The sequence below is a fragment of the Diorhabda carinulata genome, chromosome 1, assembly GCF_026250575.1.
Source record: "Diorhabda carinulata isolate Delta chromosome 1, icDioCari1.1, whole genome shotgun sequence".
Classification (NCBI taxonomy): domain Eukaryota; kingdom Metazoa; phylum Arthropoda; class Insecta; order Coleoptera; family Chrysomelidae; genus Diorhabda; species Diorhabda carinulata.
In genome coordinates this window covers 14,550,614-14,575,262 of record NC_079460.1, presented here as the reverse complement: position 1 = coordinate 14,575,262, position 24,649 = coordinate 14,550,614, and the positions used below count along the sequence as shown (strand labels likewise).

General features: G+C 30.7%; 1 protein-coding gene across 4 annotated transcripts in view; it reads left to right on the top strand.

Annotated features, from left to right (window-relative positions):
• The window catches only part of LOC130892774 (uncharacterized), a 61,443-nt gene extending 47,352 nt beyond the window's left edge, over positions 1 to 14,091 (top strand). For all 4 annotated transcript variants that reach the window (XM_057798385.1, XM_057798403.1, XM_057798393.1 and 1 more), the window contains 2 exons: positions 11,280 to 11,365; positions 11,619 to 14,091. In XM_057798385.1, the coding sequence (XP_057654368.1) occupies positions 11,280 to 11,365; positions 11,619 to 12,082 (550 nt within the window). In that variant the 3' untranslated portion in view covers positions 12,083 to 14,091. The remainder of the gene's footprint in view (positions 1 to 11,279; positions 11,366 to 11,618) is intronic.
• The last annotated feature ends 10,558 nt before the right edge of the window (positions 14,092 to 24,649 follow it).

Genomic DNA, 24,649 nt, shown 5'->3' with positions numbered 1-24,649 from the left:
TTCATAATTTATTTCCTCGCCACGGGCGGATCGCGATTCTATTAAGCGAAAACTGCGGTACTGAAACGGATTGGTTTAAAATTTATGATTTGAAAACTATTCACATTAAGTTGAACGTATATTTTCAATCTTCTTTCACCTTCCTTTACTATTATGTAAACACATAAAATGATTGATAACAATAGTGCTTGTTATCAAGTTAAGGATGGTTGCCGCCTCTAACTCTTGCAGGTTATTGGGACAAGTAGGAGATGCCGAACTAATCTTTGTAGAGTATACCAAAGTGCTCTATTGGATTTAAGTATATTTAGGCAATCCATAGTAGTCCTCGCAATTTGAGATCTTGCATTTTAGTGCATGAACATATATTTATAAATGGCACAAACTGTAGTTATAGACCGCTGGTGCGTATGTACCAGCTCTGCATCTCTCAAAACATATTCCTCTGAGAACATTTTTGAACCATCACCATCGCTCTTTTGGAGAGATAGTGTATTCAAAAAATTTTCTCTTGGTCTGTATCTTATATGTCTGTTTTTATGTATATATTGGAGTTTTATATACACTGCGATCCAAAGGATCTATTGTGTCCCTCTTTCTTGTTGCGATATTGGGAGACCCAGTGTTTACAGATGATCTGTTAATCCCACTCCTTTTATAAAATTAAGAATGTGGGATAGCTGTAGCTGCCAAAGATTTTCGTCTTCTATTTTATACGCTCCCAAGTGTGGTGCTCTGGAGTTACGTAGTGTTTCACACTTCGAGATAATGTGTATAGATGTTTCGTCCTCTGTGCAACAAAATCTGCATGCCGATTATCTGCGTCTAGCGTCTTTAGGTGTCTATTGAAGCGATAGGACTTCAGTTAGTATTCGTAGATTGTTCTTACTTAGGTTGATACATTAAACAGATGTACTCTGGTTCTTTCCAGAAGAGTATATGCCTGTCTTAGCCCCTGTATGTTGTCCCCATAATTGGTTCTGCTCATATCTACCTTTTTTTCCAGTGCTTTCTCCATTGTTCTGTAGCTGATACCAAGAAAGTTTTGGGTCCCATGAAGGGCTTGCTCGCCCTCGCTTTAGCGAGCTTATCAGCTATTCCATTTCCCTTCGCTCCTGTATGTCCCGAAATCCATTGTATTGTAACTTCATTATTCCCAAACGAGTTTGGCTTTTATATTATTGTAGTTAAAAGCTCAAATGGTTAATTCGCTATCGGGGGGGATAATAATCTCCTATTTCCGATACTTGCTCTCTTGATTGAACTGGACACATATTTTAATTACATAAATTTCTGCTTGAAAAATGCTTTGTGTGTTACTAGGCTTTTAGAATTTGTGGTTCTGGCTTATACACTCCTATTCCAGTTCTGTCGCCTGCTGCTTTAGATCCGTTATATACCATTTAATGGCATTTCTGTTGATTTCATATATGGTGTTATGATCCCTCTTACTTCTACAGTTTTAAATTGAGATAAATTTTTTTTCAGAGATAAACTTTTCGATTCATCATCCTGAGGCATGTCCGAGGTTTGGTCTTTATTTAGGGACGGTTTTTCTTTGGTGATTCCATCTCCATATTCTAAGTGATGTTTTATCTGCCACGCTTCCCAGTGCTATGTGGAGAACTGGGAGATTTAGAATCACCTTTAGTGCAGCTGTTGGTCATGATTTTATGGCTCAGGTTGCATATACGCAAGCCAGTCTTTGTACCTTCGAGAGATTGTTCCTACTGGTATTCAGACTAGTTCTAGTACTCCAAAACCACTACACCATATGTGATGATTGGTTTCAATATTGCCGTATATCCACAGTAGGATCTTTGGGCTACAACCCCAATTACTTTCTGCATACCATCAGAGCTTTTTCTGCTTTCATTTCTGCTCTTCTAGTAGAATCTGTTTTCCACTCAATTACTTGTATGTCTAGCTTGATAGGTTGCTTATAGGTAGGCTTAAGGTTGAGTTTTTTTTTGGTGAAGGAAATTAGGTAGATCTTATTCGGGTTGACGCTTTGCTCCACCGATCGACACCACCTTTTTGTATAGTTGAGTCCTCTTTGAACTATGTGGTTTGCATATTCTTAACATGATATGCCGAGTTCAGTAATCCCGCTTAATAGTTCCTCTACTCCTAAGGTCCACGTAAATGGGGATGCGTCCCCCCTCGTTACCCTGCTTTCATTTCAAAGGTGCCACTTGTACCAGTGCAGTCTCCGTAGGTTTGCCTCTTGGGTATGCAAATTGACACGGATGGAGAGATTTCCATTCCAGAATATCTGTTCTAATGTAGTTGTCGGCATTTTTTTCCATCATTTTATGTAGAAACGAGGTGAGGCTGATTGGTCTAAAGGATTTGGTATGTGTGGTATCCTACTTAATATTATGTCTAAACTTCTTCCCTTACTCTTGTTACAAATGTTGGTGTGGTCCCTACATTGTGTATGTAATGGTTATTTGTTAAAATATATTCTAAGAGTTGCTCCCCTCTGCTGTTGGTGTCTTTACTTCCACAAACAGTAATGTGTGAATTTTCATCGCATCCTAGGAGTATTGGTAGCTTCTTTCTCTGGCAGTACTCCACTAGACTTTGCAGTTCTGGTGGCGTTTCAGGTCCGTTGCCATCGATGTAGCAGGAGAGTATGACGAGTCCTTGATGTTTTTTTCTTTTTCGAGTTGTGCTCGAATTGGTACAAGGTCTCTGGTCAGAAATTCCGAAAAACAAGGTGATTTATGTCGCTTAGGATGTCTTTACAAGTGAGTCCATTGACATGTTCCCTCTAGACCCTGGGTTCCTGGAGTAGGACTATGCTAAGGTTTTCTTTAGTGAACGTTTGGGTGATGACTGCTGACGCCCCTTTTGAGCGATGAGCGTTCACGGTTATTTTTATACCGCCACGAAACCTTAGTTTCGTCCTGCTCACTAAGGATGTGTTCCTTTTGGTACTCTTCCACAGCAGGCTCGTTGCTTGTGCCTGGTATTTCCATTGAAGCATCGGAGATTAATTCTCTTTGGTCCAATCTTTTAATGTGAAGGTTATCTAGGCCCTCTACATCTTCCTTATCGTCTTCAATGCTTTCGTCCGAGTGCTGGGAGTGATTGTGTTTTCCTCCTTTTTATTTAGGCTGTGAACAGGTGCAACCATTGATAGGATTGTCTATACCTAACCTTACGAGCTGACAATTACCTTCGTCCTTCCGACTTAGGACTTTCCAAAGTTATGTGGTGGAAGCCGTTTTTCTCACCACTTCTTTACTTCTAGGAAGGAATAAAATGTGTGCTTTCAAGATATCTTCTCCCACACAGGTCATTAGCTCAACTCTCGTCCAGCCCGCGAGCTATGGAACCTTCAGCCGACTGTGGTGTTTCACAGTCAACCAGAATTATTCCCGGCGGAAAGTGGATGTACATGAATTGGATCTTATGCTCCCATCCAGAGAACATCTCATCCACAAGTGCCTCCTTCATCAAAGTTTGCTTGTTCGCACTGAGGACAGCCTCAGAAAATGCCTTTGGCAGAATAGTCAACCTCATGAGCTTGGCAACAGAAGCGTATGTGCCTCATTATGTCTTGGTGGCCAGTTTATGGAGGTACAAAATCCTAAGACTCTCCTTGCACAACTTGGCCACCCTGGTATGGTCTTCCTTCAGTTTGATCCCGATCGGAAAGATTTCCAGGGCCCCCCGACCCTTGGTCTGCGTTGTTGTTCAACTCATTTGTGTTTTATTTGTGAACAGCACACCCCTCGAGTCATCAACAGCAAATTGTGCATAATCTCAAGCAAAAATTCTGTAGTGGCAGGCCTCCTACTAACTAATCCAGTTTCTTTTGGTCTAATTCACTTAAAAATAATGTGACGAAGTACTTAACAACTTTTTATGAGGTACAAATTTTAGTTTTGCTTACAATCTAAGGAATCTTTCGATTTTCCTGAAACCATGCTGGGCATTAGTAAGAGCCTCCACTTCTTGCTATTTCTCCCAATAACCTGCTTTTCAGAAGGTGCTTGAGCAGCTTACCCATACAATCTAGCATACATAAGTGTCGATATGAAATCTTTCCCTGTGTATTCTTTCTTGTTTTTTTTAACAACGCTAGTTTGCCTCTCTTCCAAATGCTTGGAAACTCTTCCAGTTGTATCTGTCGATTCATCACCGCTAGACATACTTCAGGTATAGTTTTTCCAACGCACTGAATTATTTCTGGCGAAATCATGTCTGGTCCTGGGGCCTTTTTTCGTTAATTCTACTTAAAGATTCACCAAGCTCTCCTGGGTTAAAGAGCGCTATCATTCTAATGCATTTCAATTGTATTCCAGTATATAGTTGGATGTTGTGGGAATAGCTTGGCAGCCTCTCTCATCATAGTTTTCTGTGAAATTGGTTTCAAGAAGAAAGTTTTCAGGTTCTAGGACCTCCTTCCATGCCTCTTATTCTGCTTTTTGTATTTCTTTTTTGGGTACATTCCTCTTTTCTTTGTATTTAGTTTTCATGAGTTCTTTATTCCTTAGTGTTCTGCTTCTATTGATGCAAGTCATGGTCCTTTTTGCCTTTTTTGGCTCCAGCAATATGTTTATTCCACCAGTACACGAACGTCCTATTTCCATTAGGTACAAATTTCTTTTCAAGACCTTCATCGCATCTATTATTGTTAATATTTATAAAGGTTCTTGCTGTTACGTCGTTAATAATTACACGATTAGCTTTTCCTTCATTTTCCTCTGAAATTCCAAGGTTCCTTCCTCCCACTTCCATCGTATCTGTGCAATATTTGGTTTGTTGACCAGTATTTAGAACACATGTCTTTTTAGTTGTACCTATTGCAGTATCTACGTTACTGTCTGTATACCAACGAATATTTTTAGCTACACTTTTATTTGGTTCACTCACCAGGAACGCGTCTGTACTGTTTGCCGTTATAGTTTGCATTAGTAGATCATGATTTATTTGTAGGAAATTTATTTCTTTTTGGCCTACCATTTTGCTATTGGTAACATCTGCTAGTTCTGTGAGCTTCTCTTCTATATATTGGGCACCGCATCTGGTTCCTTGCAATCCCTGGCTTTATGACCATTAAACCAGCACTTATAACAGGCATCTATTTTTATTCTCTCTATTGTTGTGTATCCTTATTTTTCTGATTTTCAAGAGTTTGTCAGTGATTTTTCATATACAATAACAGAATTCAGACTCTACTTCTTCCTTTTGTCGGGATTGCGTCTGTCTTTATCATGAATTTATCAAAATATAATTTGACACTGACAATCTGCGTACTTATATTCATCAATAGATCACCTACATCATGAATATCAAAATAAAAATAAAATTAAAATAAAATAAAAATTTGTTTTAACTAGAAAAATTAATTTTTTCTAGTTTTCACCACAAAAATATGTAGCAACCATCTATCTAATTATCTGTAGTTACCTTGAAATTTATAAATCAGTACTATAAGTTTTATTCGAGGTTATTTTTATCATTGCTTTCTTGTTTTTATGTATGTGAACCATTTCTAAAAATTCTCTTTTCCGTGTTTTTGATTACGTTTCAAGAATTTTTGAATCTTTATAATTGAATGTATGTTTTTTTGATACTTCGTGGTTCGTTAATGCAGTTTCATTTTGTTTATCGTATTTCTAATTTATTTTCTAAATACTGAGATGTTTACCTTACGTAGACAGCGTCACAATCGTTACAGGGTACTTGATCTTACTTCTTTTCTTTATGCCTGTATTATATTTTAATTTAGTAAAATCTTTGGATAATGTATAACGACTACTGATATCATATTTATCAAAATAATTCTATAGTGGTTGGGAAAGTCTTATGGTAACGAAAAATGTTATATTTTTTGAAAAAATTATTTTTTCTTGTTAAAACAGATTTCTGTTTTGATTTTATTTTTAATTTTGATATTCATGATGTGGGAGATCTATTGGTTAATATATGTACGCAAATTGTCGGTGTGAAATCATATTTTGGAAAAGACTGAAGAAAGAACACAAAAATTATATAAAAGCCAATATCTTTTTGAATTCACATTTACTACATTACATTACATTTACAAACAATTTTTACACAATATCTCTTGATGGTCGCCGCATATTGCTAAGGAACAACTCCTACAAGACGTTTTTGTCATTCTTCGGAGTTTATTCGCATTTAGAGCATATGCGTCGTTTTTTCTCTTGTGTTTCTGCTGCATCCTTGACTCTTCGGCGTTGTCCAAGTAGATCCCTTCTTTTTCTAACCTAACCAAACATCAGTCAGTTTGTCCGACAATTCACACATGTAATCCTTGTCAATGGCTTTCCTTTCCGCTTATTTTTATAAAAATTATGGCAGTATATGATATATGAATTTAATTCTGCTGAATTAATATCTCTATATTGGTGAAACGAAGAACTACTTCCATAAATGAATCGGTAAAAATAGTTTCAGACACTCCAGGATGTCGTCACTGTATCCAGTTTGAGGGGTAGGGTCTTGTCTTATGTGGATAACATCAATACGCGTTTTTCAAGATCTCACCAAACTAGACATCTTCCATTTCTTTCCGTTTTTCTCTCTAATTTTTCAAGACCTGATTGAAGCATATATTTATTTGGACCTCTCTTTTGTACTTCCGAGCCGCTCTTATCTTCATCAAGTGATGTTCTTGGAAACTTTCACTTTCTCTTCTTTCCAGAATCTTGTTTTTCTTCCTCTCCGATTTCAATTTCCTCGATTAGTTCAGCGACTTCCTGAGTTTCAAGTCAATCTATTCGTCAAAATGACGAACACATTTTACTTGTAATACTAAAGCTTCGTCGAACAAACGACGTAAGTTTTATTTAGACTTACCTGGTTAAAATCCTTAGAGTTCAACGGTCCTTGCTTCTACTTGGTTCAAAGGGCACTGAGCTGGGAAAACACTTCCTATTCCTAACATTATTAGTTTTTGAGATATTTTGATTTTTCTATGCAAAACAATGATTATGTACCTATTACTAATAATGTAACAATTAATTATGAGTTTTTATTATTTATTTGTCACAAACTGATATTTGACATTGACATGACATGACAATAGGTACATTATTGTTTTTGGATTCAGCGGTTTAGTATATTTTTTGGTGTTTTAATGACTTTGAACTTGGGCAAGAATTAAGTTCACTAGTGATAAATTGATTGATATGAACTGGATATTGGAAGAATGCAATAAATACGCCTCACTATCACGAAGAGTATACCATGAACGTTTTCCTGAAAGGCGGCAACCTACAAAAGCAAATTTGGAGATATTAATGGAGCGGTTAATTATGAAAAGCACACACAAGCGTATTGAGTATTTCCTACGAACAAAAATTGAACTACTAAAGTGTGCAAAGATTCCTTGACAAAAAAATGCAGCCTTGCCACATTTACTTACAACAGGAATTAACTGAAGTTGATTGAAAGTTCAACATTGAGACTTTTTCGACTATGAACTATTTGGTGATGAATCCACGTTTAATAAAAATAGTTGTATTAACAGGCAAAATTATTATAAAACTTATTCATATCACATAGTGACACATAGTGAAACTGAATATTCGTTGGATGACCATATTCTTTGAGAAACATAAACACACTGAGATGTATTTAAATATTCTAGTAAACCAATTACCTCTTTTATTGGAAGAAGTCTCACTTCGTACACGTTAAAGCATGTAGTTTTCGCATGATGGTGCGCATGCTCACGCTAATCAATTAACTAATGGTGAACTGAATGAACTGTTTCCTGGAAGATAGATCGGAAGATGTGTTTATGTATTCTGGCCACCAAGGTCACCAGATTTTAATAAATGTTCTCATTTTTCTAGGGTCACATTAAAAATGAAGTGTACAGAATACAACGACAAGGGATCACATGATGTAAAGAATACAGAATGAAATGTATTTCGGAATGTTTTTATAGAAATACTTCGTAATATGAGTAGCTCTTTGAATTGTCGCTTTCAACCATGCATAAATGTTTTTGGAGGTAATTTTGAACACCACTTGTGTTAATCAAGACGTGTACGTATAATATAGTCAATAGGATAGTTCTTTATTGTTTCCTGTAATCTATTTGTACTATACTTGTTTTTTGCTTGTGTTTGGAATTTAACCTCAACAGCAATTATAAAATGTCAGTTAAAAATTAATTCTTATAATAATCACAAAAAAATTGATGTTTACTCATATAAAATACATGGTGATTCATTTGAATAAACGGACAAAATAATGTATTAGTATTTTGATTCACCCTGAATCAGATTCAATGAATATTAACGAAATAAATTGAACTTGTGACGATTTACCCCGTAGTACTCATCACAACTCTATATTCTTGTGATGGGGATGTCAAACTGATTCCAAATATGCAAACAAACATAAGGTGTTCTATTTAAGAAAATGTAACTTTAACATAGCACAGCGTTCTGGAACATCTTGTAAGATTGTAAATAATTTTAAAATGTGGAGACTAATGATGACTGTAATCTCTCAAGTTTATGTATTAATATTTCTAAAGACAAAGGATGCACACACACTAATCAATCACCCTGTATATATATATATATATATATATATATATATATATATATATAAATCTCTTTAATTTCTTATTTCTTAGACCTTTTGATATATTAATGCATCTAATTGCTCCTGATTTTAGGTCTCTTTTGTTTTAAAATTTGTTTTTTGAATAATTTTTGGAAGAAAGATAAAATTTGATGTTTCGACTTTTCTTTAGGTTAAGTCTTTATCAAAATATGATACTGACAATTTGCGTACTTATATTAATCAATAGATCACCTACATCATGAATATCAAAATAAGAATGAAATCAAAATAAAAAAAATATTTAATAAGAAAAATTAATTTTTCCTTAGTCCTTCCATCTCAAATATATAAGTAATCAATCAAATTATTTGTCGTTTTATTAGAATTTACAAAACAGCTATAAATTTTACTTAAATTAATTAGATATATATTTTTTTTCATTTATAGCATTTTCGTTTCTATTAATGTCAACCATTTCTAAAAATTGTCTTTTTCGTGTATTATATTTTTGAATCTTTATAATTGAATTTATGTTTTATAGATATTTCAATATTCGTTAATGAAGTTATTGATGACCTTTTAGTCTATTTTGTAAATATTGAGAGGTCTGCCCTATGTAGACAGCGTCACAATTAGGACAAGGCACTTAATATATAATATTACTTCTTTTGTTTTTTGGTGTTTAAGATTTCAATTGAGTAAAATATTTGGATATCATATTTATTAAAATAATTTGATAGTTGTTGGGAAAGTATTTTCTTTCATTGCAGTTTTTTCTTTTTGAATAGCTAAGCATCTAAATTCAGGATCTTATAGTTGGACAGATCTATCGGTCAAACTTATTATCACTGATCTTTTTTATGACATAAGAGGACATGAATTGAAGTTCAAATATCTTCTTCTTAACTTATTGTAAGTTAAATTTTATTATTGTTATATATTTATACATCTTTCTTATATTTTATTTGACCATAATTTCAGTCTCAGACGATGAATACATAAGTATTCGCAAAATATATTAAAGTTGGTCCACATTGGTGTTTCGTTGCCACGTTCCTTCTCAATTTCATATATGTATAATAATATATAATTAATAATAAAAATTATTCATTTTTTCATCTAAAGATGTTGCTATTCTTTGGTTCCACTTCTTTTCTTCATTTAATCATTTCATATTAATTTATAGCAAATAGAATCTGTGAATAAAATCAAACATCTTAATCTTTTTATCTGTGATAACATCAATAGAGAATTCCAACTAAAAGCTTCACACAAAGCAGACGAAATGTGTTCTCTATAGGGGCGGTTAGTGAATAAGTGTTGTAGAGCTATCAAAGAAATTGTTAATTAAAAGTGATAATAAATGAAATTACATAATATAAATGTAAACTAATACATTTTCTATTGCTTATCCAAAAGAAAATTTTAATAATTCGTAGTCGCCTTTATAAACAACCGATTAATAGTCCATCTTCCTTCCGATTTACTCTCTTGAAGTAATATTCACCTGGGAGATACGAACGTTTTCTGCGCGCTTCTACTTTCCATAATCGTAGCATTTTTCATGCATTCGATGCAACGCGAAGTGAGGCCCAAAGCATACCTTAGTGTAGTGAACAATCACTCATGGTTAAGTTGCTGAAAGTAATAAATCTGTTTAATTTTGCCAATAAAGTAGTAAAGGATAGTAAATACCTCGGTAAAGATTTACCAAAGATGACAAAACTTCTACAAGCTGATTTTTTTTCGCAAAATTGCAGAACACCTTAAATTATTTACAGGCCACAACTGGTTCATAAGATACAAATTTTAACAAAAGATACGATTAAGGATTCAAATTAAAGCCGCTGTTTTCCAAATTAAACTCGAGCAACCAAAACAAATTAAGTCGTGAGAATAAAAATTTTGTGTTATGTTGTTAAAACTGTTATTGATTAAAGGCATGAAAATGACGCAAACGCCGTGCTGTTAGTTATCGAATATAAACAAACCATTTATGTTAATAACACAGAACATTATTCAAAGTTTTAATCGTTTCTTCACCTCTTACTCTTTCCGTGATTCAATTGATACGCTTCAAACTTGGTACATATTTTTTTGTTTTTTGTTATTTATTATTATCAATAAAATAATACAGAATTAATTTTGCCAAATACATAAAAAATTACATTTAATCTGACGAAAGTTCTAATCTGAGAACATTGTTAACATGTTATCTCCAGTAATATGTAAAAACTCGTATTTTTATCTGATTGTCTGTCTAGTTCTAAAACTAGCCGCATAATGTAGCCATTATCAATAAATGTCACATAATTCCCAAAAGAAAAACAATTTATATCTGGTGATAAAGGAGGTTAGGCCTAGTACAGGTCCCTTCCAGTTCATAGTCGCGAAGATTTTGATGTAATAGGGTTTTTACTTGTCTATCAAATATGTGTAGAAGTACGATAATGTTAGAACTCAATTTAATTTATGAGGGAATTTGATCAAGAAATTACAATGGTAAATTGTCCCATCGGCTTTAATTACAGCTTTTACAAATTAAATAAGAAATATCATTTTAAATTTGTAATCAGATAGTGAATAAAATATTAATAATCATATTCAAAAGACAATGGAAAATCGAAACAGTTACTGTATTCGATTCAGCAGGTTTTCAACTCGACATGGTACCAAATGGACAATAATATTGATATATTGTTTCTTTGTTTCAGGACAAATAAATATTTACAAAAATCATCAATAAGTAGGGTATGTGCAGTCGGAGGTTTTTTTGTCTCAATTCCAGTTTTTCTCACAGGTAAGTTGAAGAAGACTTCAGTTGAGTAGGATTGTTTTGCTTTCTTTAAATTAAAATTCATTCTACAACAGTTTTGAAATTTTTTTGAATTGTAGTCAAGCGAACCTAGCTAATTTCCTTAAATAGACTTTTTACGGACAGTAAATTTCTAAATTCTAAATAGTATCACATAGTCCAATTTCAACCACTTTAGCATCATATTTTATAAATGATGTCTTCAATGATCTTAATTCGTTTTTATTTGATTTTTCAGGAATTATTTTATATACATTCATCCAATTCCACTCTACACCAGCCATAGTGACGAGTGTTTTCATTGGATTGGGCATAATATTCTGCGGTTGTGCCATGGTTCATAATGTTTTTATTTGGCAAAAGGAAAAAACTGATGCTGTCAGGGAATTGGCCCTACAACATCAAGAAACGACATCTCAACACAACAACTCTCTCCATAGCATTACATCAGTTCCCGCCACCCATCTAAATCATTCTTATGTTAGCAGTTTTGGTCATCCAATAGCATCTGTTCATAATGGTCCATACATTTTAAGACCCTCAACTACAACTCCTCCAAGTGGAGAAAATTTAAATCTTACTAAAATGTCACATCCTAGAGAAGCTAGCGGATCAGTTAGTCCTGGTATGCCAAATGTGACAATGGAGTTAAGTAGTGTATGTACTACTAATTCTCCTCATGAATTATCAACTTTAGTATGACTTTTTTGATATTTCCAAAATAAAAAAACATATAGGAGAAACCAAATTTCATTAGAATTATATTAATAATGAAATAGTGACTAATATATCAAAATCAAATATACTGGGAGAACCAAAGAAATACCTAAAGTCGTTCAAAAAGTTACTCAATTCTTGAAATGAAAATCAGCTTTGGTTATTTCTTATGATTGATTGATAGTTATTTTTTTTATTATTAATGCCGTTTTTTGAGAGGCATCAAATAGATCCTTTGAAATTTTCAACTGAAACTGAATATTCTTGGCTCATTCCGGGCTATGTCATTACACTTTTCATATGTTAAATGTCACATTTCATTTGTATTAGAGTAAAAAAATATAAATACAGATTGGTCTTTTTTAAACTTGTTTCTTATATTTTTCTTATAATGGAGTCCATTGCTAAATAGAAAATTCCAAGCAGTTTTCAAATTATAACTAAACTCCCTAGGAAAATTAATGTTTTATTGTTAGAAAGACACAAAATTACCAATAAATGAACAAAAAGGAACTTGGAACAAGTTCTGAGAAACAATGAAAAGGCTTTCTTCCCCTTTTGGCATTAATTACAGTTTGACGGCGTCAGGGCTTAATTTCAATCTAATGTCTTATTTCATTTTAGTCAAGAGAATACCATATTTCAATAAAATGAGAGACAGCTCATGTAAATTTCGGGATGAATTTGATAAAACTAGTAAGCAACTATCAATTACATCTCAAAATGACTTTGTGTCAGGACTATTAGCTTACCATACCATACGTCATTGAAGTTTTAACAGCACGGATGTCAAAAATAGCAAATTTTCAGGAGAAAGAAAAAATTACATCATTTTCTATATAATTTACTATTTGCGTATAAATATATAAAAAACAATTATTAACCCAAATGTAATGACATACGTTGTGTTGTCACTTTAATATCCAAATTTACATAACTGACATTATTTTCTATAAGGAATTAAAAAACAAGAACGTTATATTTATTCATTTATTTTATTACAATGCAATCAGTCTATTTATTTGTTAAACATTACACCTATTATTTAAGTATTTAAAAATTTTAAGTTCAAATACACTTTTATTATTCATTAATTCACTTTGTACTTGAGGACATCAATACTAATTGACGAAATCACATAGTCTTATATAGATAATTATACTGTAATAATAATTATAATGTAACAATGTAAGTTAAGTATTTAACATATTATATTATTTAACAAAGTTAAATTCGAAAATTTATTTAAAAAAAAAACAGTCTTAAAGACATTTTAAATATTTGAAGATAAAATACCCAGCATAATTTGAAGTCTTACTTTTGTGTCAAACGATCGTTAAAGCTATGAAAATTACTAGGTATGACACGTTCTTTTGAGAAATTGATATTCTGCTTTGGTACAACTTTGGCTTTGGCAGAGAACTTCTTGGTTTAGGTCTTTTGGGTAATAATGCGTAGTCGTCATTATAGCTTAGTTTTTATTTGCCCTTCAGATTCATAAAGTACTCTGATATCCGTAACTACTGGGTCATTAGCTAGTCTACCTGGTCAAATCGAATCATACATGAGATATTTTAAAAGGTCGAAGAAAAAGTCATAATTTAAAAAAATTACATTATAGGGTTGCTTAGGAGGAGCTTCCTTTGAAATTGACGCAAACGGCGAAGCTAGGTAGATGTCTCTGTGTTTAATTTGACAGTCTATTGTACTACCTTTTAGGAAAATCTTCAAAAAAATTTCTTAGAAAGGTAACACAGTCTTTTGTTTTTCTCTCCGTAGGTGATCGTATCTCTTGTTATCTTGTCATACCTTTTTTGAAATGTTCAATCCTATAATAATCAAAATTGTCTGTAAACCTAGAGTAGTTGAAAACGTTCTCATACATACTTGAACTCGGCTTTGAGACCCAGTTTTTCAAAAATATTGTATAATTAATATGCTGATATTCTGTTACAACTATGATAGTATACCACAAAAAAATACATATTCAAAAACATATATTTCGTCATAATTAATTGGAATTATATACGTCAAGAAAACAAAAAAGATCAATTAAAAATAAATATTTATTTCAAATGAATAAAACACAATCCAGTTACAGCGTGATATCAAAATCAAGTATTAATTAATAGTTTATAATAAAATAAATAGTATGCAAATTCTATGGGACCTTGCACATTCTTGAAATTTTTATCAAATCAAAACGATAGTAAAGATAAACACTAGTATTTGATATGAGAGTATGCTAGCAAAAAATATTGTTATTTAATTTAATAGTAAGCCAGTTACAAGTGAATTAAGAAAGTACTCGTATTAATCTGTATTTATTAATATTATACAATATTACATCAAGATACTCTAGTGAACTTTGTAGATAATTTATTTCTGTACATTTTAAAAACATTACTTAAAAACAAATATAGTAAACTTAATGTACAAAAATGTTTTAGTAGCTCATTCATAATCTACCTGATTTTAAGTCTTTATCAATATATATATATATATATATATATATATATATATATATATATATATATATATATATATATACAACAATTTTTTATCAATTATAAAATATATATACAATGCATACATATATATGAATGGTAAAGAAATCTTTGCCAGCTATATTATAAGCGATTTTTTATTGGGAACGTGGCAAGGAAACACCAAAGTGGACTAACTTCAATATATTTTCCGAGCTTTCAAATACTTCTGTATTCATGTATATATATATATATATATATATATATATATATATATATATATATATATATATATATATATATATATTATAAAAAAATGGATCAGAAATTTTGAGGACTTTTTTTTTCATCTGTTTGATTAAATTAATTTTAGTGTTACGTGGGTGATATGCCACGTTTTACAATTTGAAGATGTATACACACACATATATATATATATATATATATATAAATATATATATATATATAAATACATATATATATATATATATATATATATATATATATATATATAAATATATATATATATATATATAAATACATATATATATATATATATATATATATATATATATATATATATATATATATTGACTGATATATCATTCATATCAACACACTAAAATTAATTTAATCAAACAGATGAAAAAGAAGTACTCAAAATTTCTGATCCATTTTTTTATAAAAAAAAACATTAAAATATAAATAAGCGATTTTATGAAAACACACATCATCATATCTGTTGAAACGAATTTTGTATAATACATCTGTCATTGACATAAACATTCCTAAGGAATGCAAATAAAAATTTTCAGGTGCCAGATTCAAAGGATGTTTTCATTACAATCTAATTGTTTTCTGTGAGGATCATAATTTTTTACAGACGTTACTTTTACACTTTACCTTATGGTGCAAATTACTTAATGATAATTAATAGGTAGTACATAGGAAAATAAATCGAAATAAGTATGATTTTTTTCCCAAATTAAATAAATTTTTCGCTAGAATCAGGAGTTTCTAACGCACGTGTGCAGAAGGTGCGATTCTCGAACCTACCCTTAAAAAATCGGTTTTTAGAAGGATGCAAATATAAAATTTTACATTTGGATTATATAATGAATAAAAAGGTATTTACTCCTTGATTTCTTCAAAAGTTTTCATTTTTCCACCAAAAGTATAGGTTTTTCAAGATTCTTTTTTTTTCGGTTTTTGGGGGGAAATAAATTATTTAATAGAATTTTTCTGGTAGTACAAATAAAAACGAAACTAGGGGATTTTTCTATGAAATCAATCTTTATTTTGCAAGGGCCTTTCCGATCTAGTATATAATTATAATTATACATTAAATTGAAAACGAACCCATCATATGACTAAGGCCCTTCAAACTTCAAACGACAGTGAACGTGATCCGAATTACTTTCCGACCATCCAGATCATGATCAGAATAACCATATTGTTAATACAAAAGATAAAGAGATCGAGATGTGAAAACTTTTTCGAGTAGACCTGAATTGCTTTTAGAGAAAGAAAAAAACATCGATATACTACTCCTTTTCTCTACTCTATTCTGATTGGATTGCTATGACGTCCAAGTTTCACATGGCGGGAATACGAAAGGAGGAGGATAACAAATTTTAATTTTGACAGCGAGTAGAGAGAGATAGACTGGTAATCCTATACTCTTTCTCTCTTCCTTCAAATAGTACAATTTCATTGATACCGCTCTCCCTATCTTCAATATTAACTCTATAGGATTAACTCGATCAGAGTTTCCGAAAAGCTTTAGTATCTTCCTATTTCGTATGGCTTTTAAAGGTGAAAATTAATGTAAACATTTATTTGTATATTTCTCTCAAAAACTATTACTTTTAATCAATATAATGTGCTTCATCTTTTACATAAAGATGTGTTAGTCTTTAATACGTCATTGAATTAGACTTTCACTCAACCCAAGAAAACTTTTCTATCATGATTACTAAATTTAATAATTAAAAAATTTTTTGTTCATTTGAAACTTAAGGATGATAACGTATAAGGAGAAGAAATATCCTCAGTTTGAATGCATCAAGGATACTGTTAAATCTGTAATTGTTTGGATAACTGTAACGCAGAAGGCACCTAAGGATTTTTTAACCGACAGGCGAATTGTTATAAGCAAATTGGATGCACTGTTTCCAACCACTGCACCTAAGCGTATGCGTATCATTTAATTGCATTCGTTCTCTGCCCAGTAATGGTGTTTTGAACCCACTCTTTTTTGTTACTGCGAAGTTGTAGTTCATTCCATAAAATTTCCTCTCAATCTATATTTTAATGTCTCTGATACACTTTCAGCTACTATTTGCATTGATGTGTGATTCAGAATTACTTCCTTCCATTGTATGGTACGTATTCATTATGTCTATTATATATATGCAGGCCTACCTTTGAATTCTCTTACTTTATGTGTTTATAAAAATACGTCATACATCTCAGAAATATTAATGTAGCATAGAGTTATAAAATGAAACCAAAGTTTGTACGTTAACGACCAACACAGTTATCACCAACTGTATACATTCCTTAAAAATAAAACAATACTACAAATTTAATAAGATGTGTAACCTGCTTAATATCTACAAATTTCAATGGAGTTGATTATTAATATTTATGGTGAATGTGGCAACAAAATAGCAACGTAAAGACTCAATATTATTCCAAGTTTTTGAATAACTATATATTCATAATGGGGGAATTGAGACTTTGTCATAAACTCTCAAATTCAGAGGATCCTAAAACAACATTAAAAATTACAATGACCTTTTTTTGAATCGATTGAAGGTAAAAAGGAAAAAGTGTTATTTCGCAATTCTCGATTAATTTCAATTACCAAATGATTAGTAATTAATTTTTCGAAGTTTGGGATACATATTAAAAATAATACACTTTGGTGTTTACCTCAGTCCCACAAGAATAACGCCCATGAACTAGTTTGCATAGGTCTATTGCTGTCTTTATTGAAATATAATTTAACATTTGCATTGTTCATAATTATAATTATCAATAGATCACTTAGAACGTGGATATGAAAATACCACATCAGATAATTTTTCTTTTTTGACAAAATCATCAAATTCATAAGCTTCAAAAATCAATATTCATTAATATCACAAGTCAATTTGAATAATGATTTTTTAAACTTAAGAAGTTAATGATTTTGTTTAAAGAGAGCGAATTTCAACGCGCCACAATCCTTAATTGATTAGTTCCCCGATTATAAATACAACCTCTACGAAAACGTGTATGATATGTCATACTAATAATAATAATAATAGTACAAAATATGTCACTTCTATTTATTATATAATTATTTAAGAAACCTACATAAGAATTGTTTTGTATCTCAACACTTTTATATATATATATATATATATATATATATATATATATATATATATATATATATATATATTATATATATAGGGTGGTTGTTTAAAATTAATTTTTTTTGTGACGCTCTCTAAAAAGCTTTTTGTTGGAAAAGCACTAGGGCAAAAATTTTATTTTTGAATTGGAAACAACACGTATCTCGTGGCTGTTCACGATCTAAGTTAATTTGTCTTTTATCTTTTTTGGAAATTTCGTAAAAATATAGTTTTATTCGAAATATGAATATTTATACTGAACTAAGATAAAAATAACAATATTTGATCAAAATAACAATAAACAAAAATCAAAATTAAAAAATATTCCCAATTGTTTTAGTCTATTGAATAAAAAAATGATAGATGAAAGATATTCGAATTGATATTTTTATTTTAAAATTACATAAGTATATTATTTTAATATTTATTAAAAAATTATAAGAAAAACTGATTAAAATCAAAGACCTAAGATCAAGAACATTCAGAAATATATATATATATATATATATATATATATATATATATATATATATATATATATATATGTATATATATATATATGTATTTCCTTAATTTTATGTCTAATTTTTTTTGATAGTTTTTAGAAAAGATCTAAATAATTTGAAGTTAAATTTCTAACTCTATTTTGTAAATTCTAATAGTTACCGCTTTATATTTGAGATGTGGGGACTAAGGAAAACTTATTTTTTCTTATTGGAAGTTCTAAGTTGATTTCATCCTTATTTTGATATTCGTGATGAAGGCCATCTATAGATCAATATAAATAAGCAAATTGTCAGTGTCAATATCATAAAGAATTAAAGAAAAGTGGAAACGTCAAAATTTATCTTTCTTTTAAAATCTATCAAAAAAAACTAATTTTAAAACCTAAAAGGCCTAAAATTAAGAACATTTAGATGCATTTATATATCAAAAGGTCAAAGAAATAAGAAATTGAAGAAATATATATATATATATATATATATATATATATATATATATATATATGTATGTATCCTAGAATTCAAAGTGACGTTATAGAAATATTGATTAATTGAAATTAATCAATATATAAACCACCGATTAAACGATGAATACATAAGTATTGGAAAGCTCGAAAAAAATATATTAAAATTATTCCACTTTGATGTTTCATGGCCATGTTCCCAATAAGAATTATATATATATATATATATATATATATATATATATATATATATATATATATTAATTTATTTTTTTACCTCTCTAATTTTTTGGGTTCGTAGGTTGTTTGGATGAAGCATCCTCAAAAGAATTTTTTTGAAAATGCTTCAAAGGAAGGAGCGAAACGTTAAGTTAATATCTAACATAAAAGTGTGATATTCCATCGAAGTTTATTTCATCCAAACAACCTACGAACCAAGAAATTAGATAGAAAAAAAAATTGATATATACATATGTAAATTCTTTAATTTCTTATTTCTGTGTTTGTGTGTAAATAAATATATTTAAATATCATGTGTAGTGTTTTATTTCGGATCACGAGCTATTTAGATACTTTTCTACAGTTTCCTTCACAAACATCAATCATACAATGAATGTGGTTCACAAATGATTATAAAATATTATATCGAATAAAATTATAAAATAAACGTTAAATTGATATTAACAATACAAAAATATTGGATATCGTAATTAGTCCTCGTTATTATGATAAATGAAGGGGAAACCGTCTTTACCGTTTTCTTTGTCAGCATAATCTTCGTCGTTCAGTTTATTCCCCACTGAATGTAATTGCCACTAAACATACTCAATAAGAACGTCAACTTCCAATCAAAGTTCAGCAATACAAATTTAGTTCCGCCAATTATCACAATTCATTAATTCACAATTAAGAAATATTCATAGACAAGATACAGCATGCTGGGCTTACTGGTTAGATAAACGATCCAGAGTGTTCCATATCAATGGGCGAACGTGGAAGGAGTGGATTTTGTGGAAAATATTGATGAAAATATGAAGATTTTTTCTAGTAGTATGGATAGAATTTCTAAGAAGATAGAAACTGGCTTTGTTGAGGATACGAGAGATTGATGATGATTTGGTGTGATGTTTGAGTTGAAGGAATTTGGGTATGACTTGATAGTTACGAGAAGCCTTGAAGAATGTGAGGTCACAGAAACAAAAAAATGTTGCAACAAATGCCAAATTTCTAGGAGCATACACAAATTTTCATCTACAACACCTCCATCCTCCATCACTAGTTTAAAGATCAACTGGAGGTATCTCTTCCTTACATCAAAGGTGAAATAGGCAAAATATGTAAAATCTTCAAACTCCACGGTATTCACAAAATCTTCAAACCCAATCAGAAACTGTCCCACCTAATCAGATCCGTCAAAGACAAAATATCCATTGAACACCATGCATGTATGAAATCCCCTGCACAAATTGCCACTGTTCCTATATAGGCCAGACAAATCGACGTATTTCCGTCAGAGACAAGGAACACTTGTTGTCTGTTACTAATTCCGATATTTCTTCCACCCTTTCCCAACATCGTATACATACCGGACACACAATCGATTTCAATAGAACCAAAATTATCGCCCCATTCAGCACCTTCAAGTCCAGAATTATTCGAGAAGCTATCGAAATAGAGAAACGTTTAAACTATCTGAACACAAGGGACGATAGCAACAGATTGCCGACAACTTGGAAGCACCTTCTTCATCCACTTTGCTCCAATACCATTCCGGTCAACAACAATATTTCCTCTATAACCCTCCGAGAAGCCGATCTCCACATATTTATTACCCCTCTCGCCAATAATATAATGGCACTAAAATGGGAGCTAAGACGTCCAGAATTTTTAAAATTCCAACGCGGTTCAATCAATAGTTTTATTTAGATTTGAATTTTGAAATAATCCTAAAATCAAGAATATTTATAAACATTGACATTTCGGCTTTTCTTTAAGTCTTTATCAAAATCTAATATTGAAAATGACAATTTGCTTATTTATATTGATCAATAGATCCTTCATCATGAATATCAAAATAAGAATAAAATAAAACTAGAACTTTGTTCTAATAAGAAAAATTAATTTTTCCCTAGTCCTTACATCTCAAATATATAGCAGTAGTCAATTAAATTATTTATAGTTATATTAGAATTTATTTAGAATCCTGGTATATATATATATATATATATATATATATATATATATATATATTAATTATATTATATAATAATAATCTTATATAATTATTTATATAATCTTTTTTTAGAATTTTTAGGATTATAATCTTTGCTGACTAGTTAGAACAAAAACCAATACATTGGGGTTGTAGCAAATTTTGGAATCTTTGTATTCTTTATTAAACTAAAAATCCAAGCTTTCGGAAGGTGTTTTTTCCTCTTGATGTTTCATTTCTCTTCTTTATCCGTCCATGTCCATGTCCAAGTTTAAGCTTTTCTTTGAATTCATTTCAAAAGTCAAAACTTTTTTGCAACGTTAACTACACTGAAGAATCGTGTAGTTTACCATCGATAACGTACTAAATGACAGCTTCTTGTTCTATATACGCTTGGCTAGCAATTTTGTCATGTATTCTTGCACCGTTTCATTATATCCCTTACGCTTTGATAATAGCATTTTATGTATTTGTGCACTATTCACATACACTCCAAACTCTTCGACTAATAACTTTTTATGCTCAGACCAACTTCTGATTACCTTTTTGGGATGTAGAAACAATTTAGCTAGACCTCGTGGACATTTCTTTGCGTATATAAGTTTCTAAAAATTGTTCTAGACCGTAAATTCCGCAACTTCTTCAAATTCAATAATACACGTCTGAATTGGATATTCATCTTTTCTGTCAAAAGGTCTGATACTATCTTTCCTACGTCTCTAAAAGATATTGCAAAGCAATCTCGTTGTATGCTGTCAACATCTGTGTTCTCATCGATCCGCATTTTTGCCTCATTTTTACGCGTTTCTTCGTCTTTTCGTCATTCTTCACATCGTCATCTCTCTTCATATTCACACGTTCTCTCTAAATCATGTATACCTTCTAGTCTTCTTATTTTTTCTCTGCCCCTTCTTTCGTCATATCCCCGTCTTTCTTCATCTTTTTCCAAATAATCGTCCTTTTTCATCACTTCGGCTTTCTTCAAATGTTCGTTCTTTTTCATCTCTTCTTCTCTCTTAATCTATTCGTTTTTCTACGAATAATCGTCCTTCTTTATCTCTTCGTCTCACTCCAACTTTTCGTCTTTCTCCTGATGTTCGTTTTTCGTCATATTTAATTTTTTCTTCATTTTTCATCCTTGCGTGTTCGCTATTCAGCCGTCTTCTTCGTCGTTTTCACTATTTAAGACGTCTTCTTCGCTATCTCGCTTCTTCCTCATCAGTTGGACGAGAAAAGTTGATTAAAAAGAACCAAATTGAAGTGGCTACGTCGTTTTTATTATCTGTATAATTTAAACCAAGTATTTGAAAAACAGCAATTAGGTTAGGAAGCTCTATCCAAATATTCATTAGATTCTTGACTAAAATTGAACCTCAGAAAAGCATGCAGCGCCTTACGAATTCTCCTGGGTTCGCCGTCATTAGAAAAACAAATGTAATGTAAAACTTTGATAATATTTGAGTTCTGCATCCGTAATATTGTGACCAATTGTACCCACAGAAACTCACGTCGTTATGATTGAAATAATAAGATTTATTTTACCCAAAATATATAGAATTTCAGAAAACAATAGAAAACTATCACTTTGTAGTTCGTTTAGAACTTAAAATAGAAGTTCGATCAAAAGTTCCACTTGTTTGTAAAATCAGGCATGTGTCTAATCAAATGCGCGAACTAATATTTGTATTATCAAAGGTGTGTACATACAGTTTTTTTTTTCTTAAAGATATAATTAGGATTTCCTTTTGTATCTAACTAACAAGTAGACAAATTTTATATCAAAAATATCTTATTTTTGAAACAAAAAAAATGAACCCCAAAAAATGTAGGGATTTCTTGGTTGTCTAGGGTTTTTTGTCTTCGTAAAACGCCGGATACATGGAAAACACTTTATTCATGGAATTTAAACATTGAGACTGGTTCACAAATGATTATAACAGATTATTTTCGCACACGATCCGTTTTTTGTTATACGAAGAATCCCTTTCTTGGTTTGTTGTTGTTCAAGTTCATGCAAATGGCAAGTAGGAATTAGTAAAACATTTAAGAAATATTATGTTTTATTCATTATTTCATACCTAAATATTAATTAGGATCAGTTAAGGTGACAACTAATGAAACACATGTGAACATAAAATCTTGCGATCAGCTTAAACTTGGTTTATATAATAGATGAGCCACTCATGAGATTAACCATATCTCATCTATGAGATGAACCACATCTCATCTATGACATAACCACATCCTAGGTTAAACGCGCCAGATTCTTATTCTAAAACAGTAGTAGTGTGATCCACATCGCCAAGAGAGGTAATTTATATGTAGCATAGACAATAGTTGAAGTAATAGGAAATGATAATTCTCTTTTGATGAGTAAAGCATTGTTATTTTTTGTTAAAATTATTATGTATGATAGCCGACACATGTTAAGAAACGGAGCGTAGCCAACCCGTTTATATAAAGTTTATGTAAACTTAAGTAAAGATTTTACTGGCTTAAACCGCGATCCCTGCCAATATATATTTATCACTAAAGCAATGTATGTGTTAGTGTACTATCTAAATTATTATTTTTATAGAATGCTTTTATGATGAAATAAAAAATATTTTCAATCAGGAATGTATAAAAGGCAGATAGGATGGCAACTGTCTCGTTTGTGATAATATTTGTTTGTTTTATGGGATTGTATGTTTATCTTTGCTTTAAAATGAAAAGAATCTTTTATATAGTGCTTGTTCATATTTGCAATTTTTTTCAAAATGCTAGATAAATATTTCGAAAGAGGAGTGAAAGGTGATTGGATACATGAATTAATTGGTCTTAGTGTTATATTTTCTTTATGAAGCTTTGGCAAATCTTAAATTTTTGGGTGGTAAGGCATCACGAATTTTAAGTTTTTTTGAAATGTCTAAACCTATATATATAATTTAGATATTCTCTGGATTGCATTAAAACAGTCTTGTTTGTTTTGTCAGCTCTTAAAAGTTTTGATGTGGTTATTTTGTTGTTTTTTTTTTAAATTATGTTCGATAGTAGTAATTTTTTATTATTTTGAGATTTAATTTTGTTTCTGAAAATTTTATAAAATATTACAGGTTCTGTGACGTATATTATTTTTTCATAGTTTTTTTAATCTTGTATTCCATTTTCGATTTTGCATAAAAAGTCATATACAGGTATATCTTTTTCTTTACTCAAATTCACTTCATAGTATTGGCCTACACAAGGTTTGTGCTACATATATATATATATATATATATATATATATATATATATATATATATATATATATATATATATATATAGACTAGTGGACTAACTTCAATATATTTTCCGAACTTTCGAATACTTATGTATTCATCGTCTGGGATAATTAATTAAGTTTTTCAGTGATTTCTGATATTGTTACTTTTGTATCTAAATCACCCAAAGTGTAATTCGTTCAAACGTCACCACACCTCTAAAATGAAATCAATTTATCAA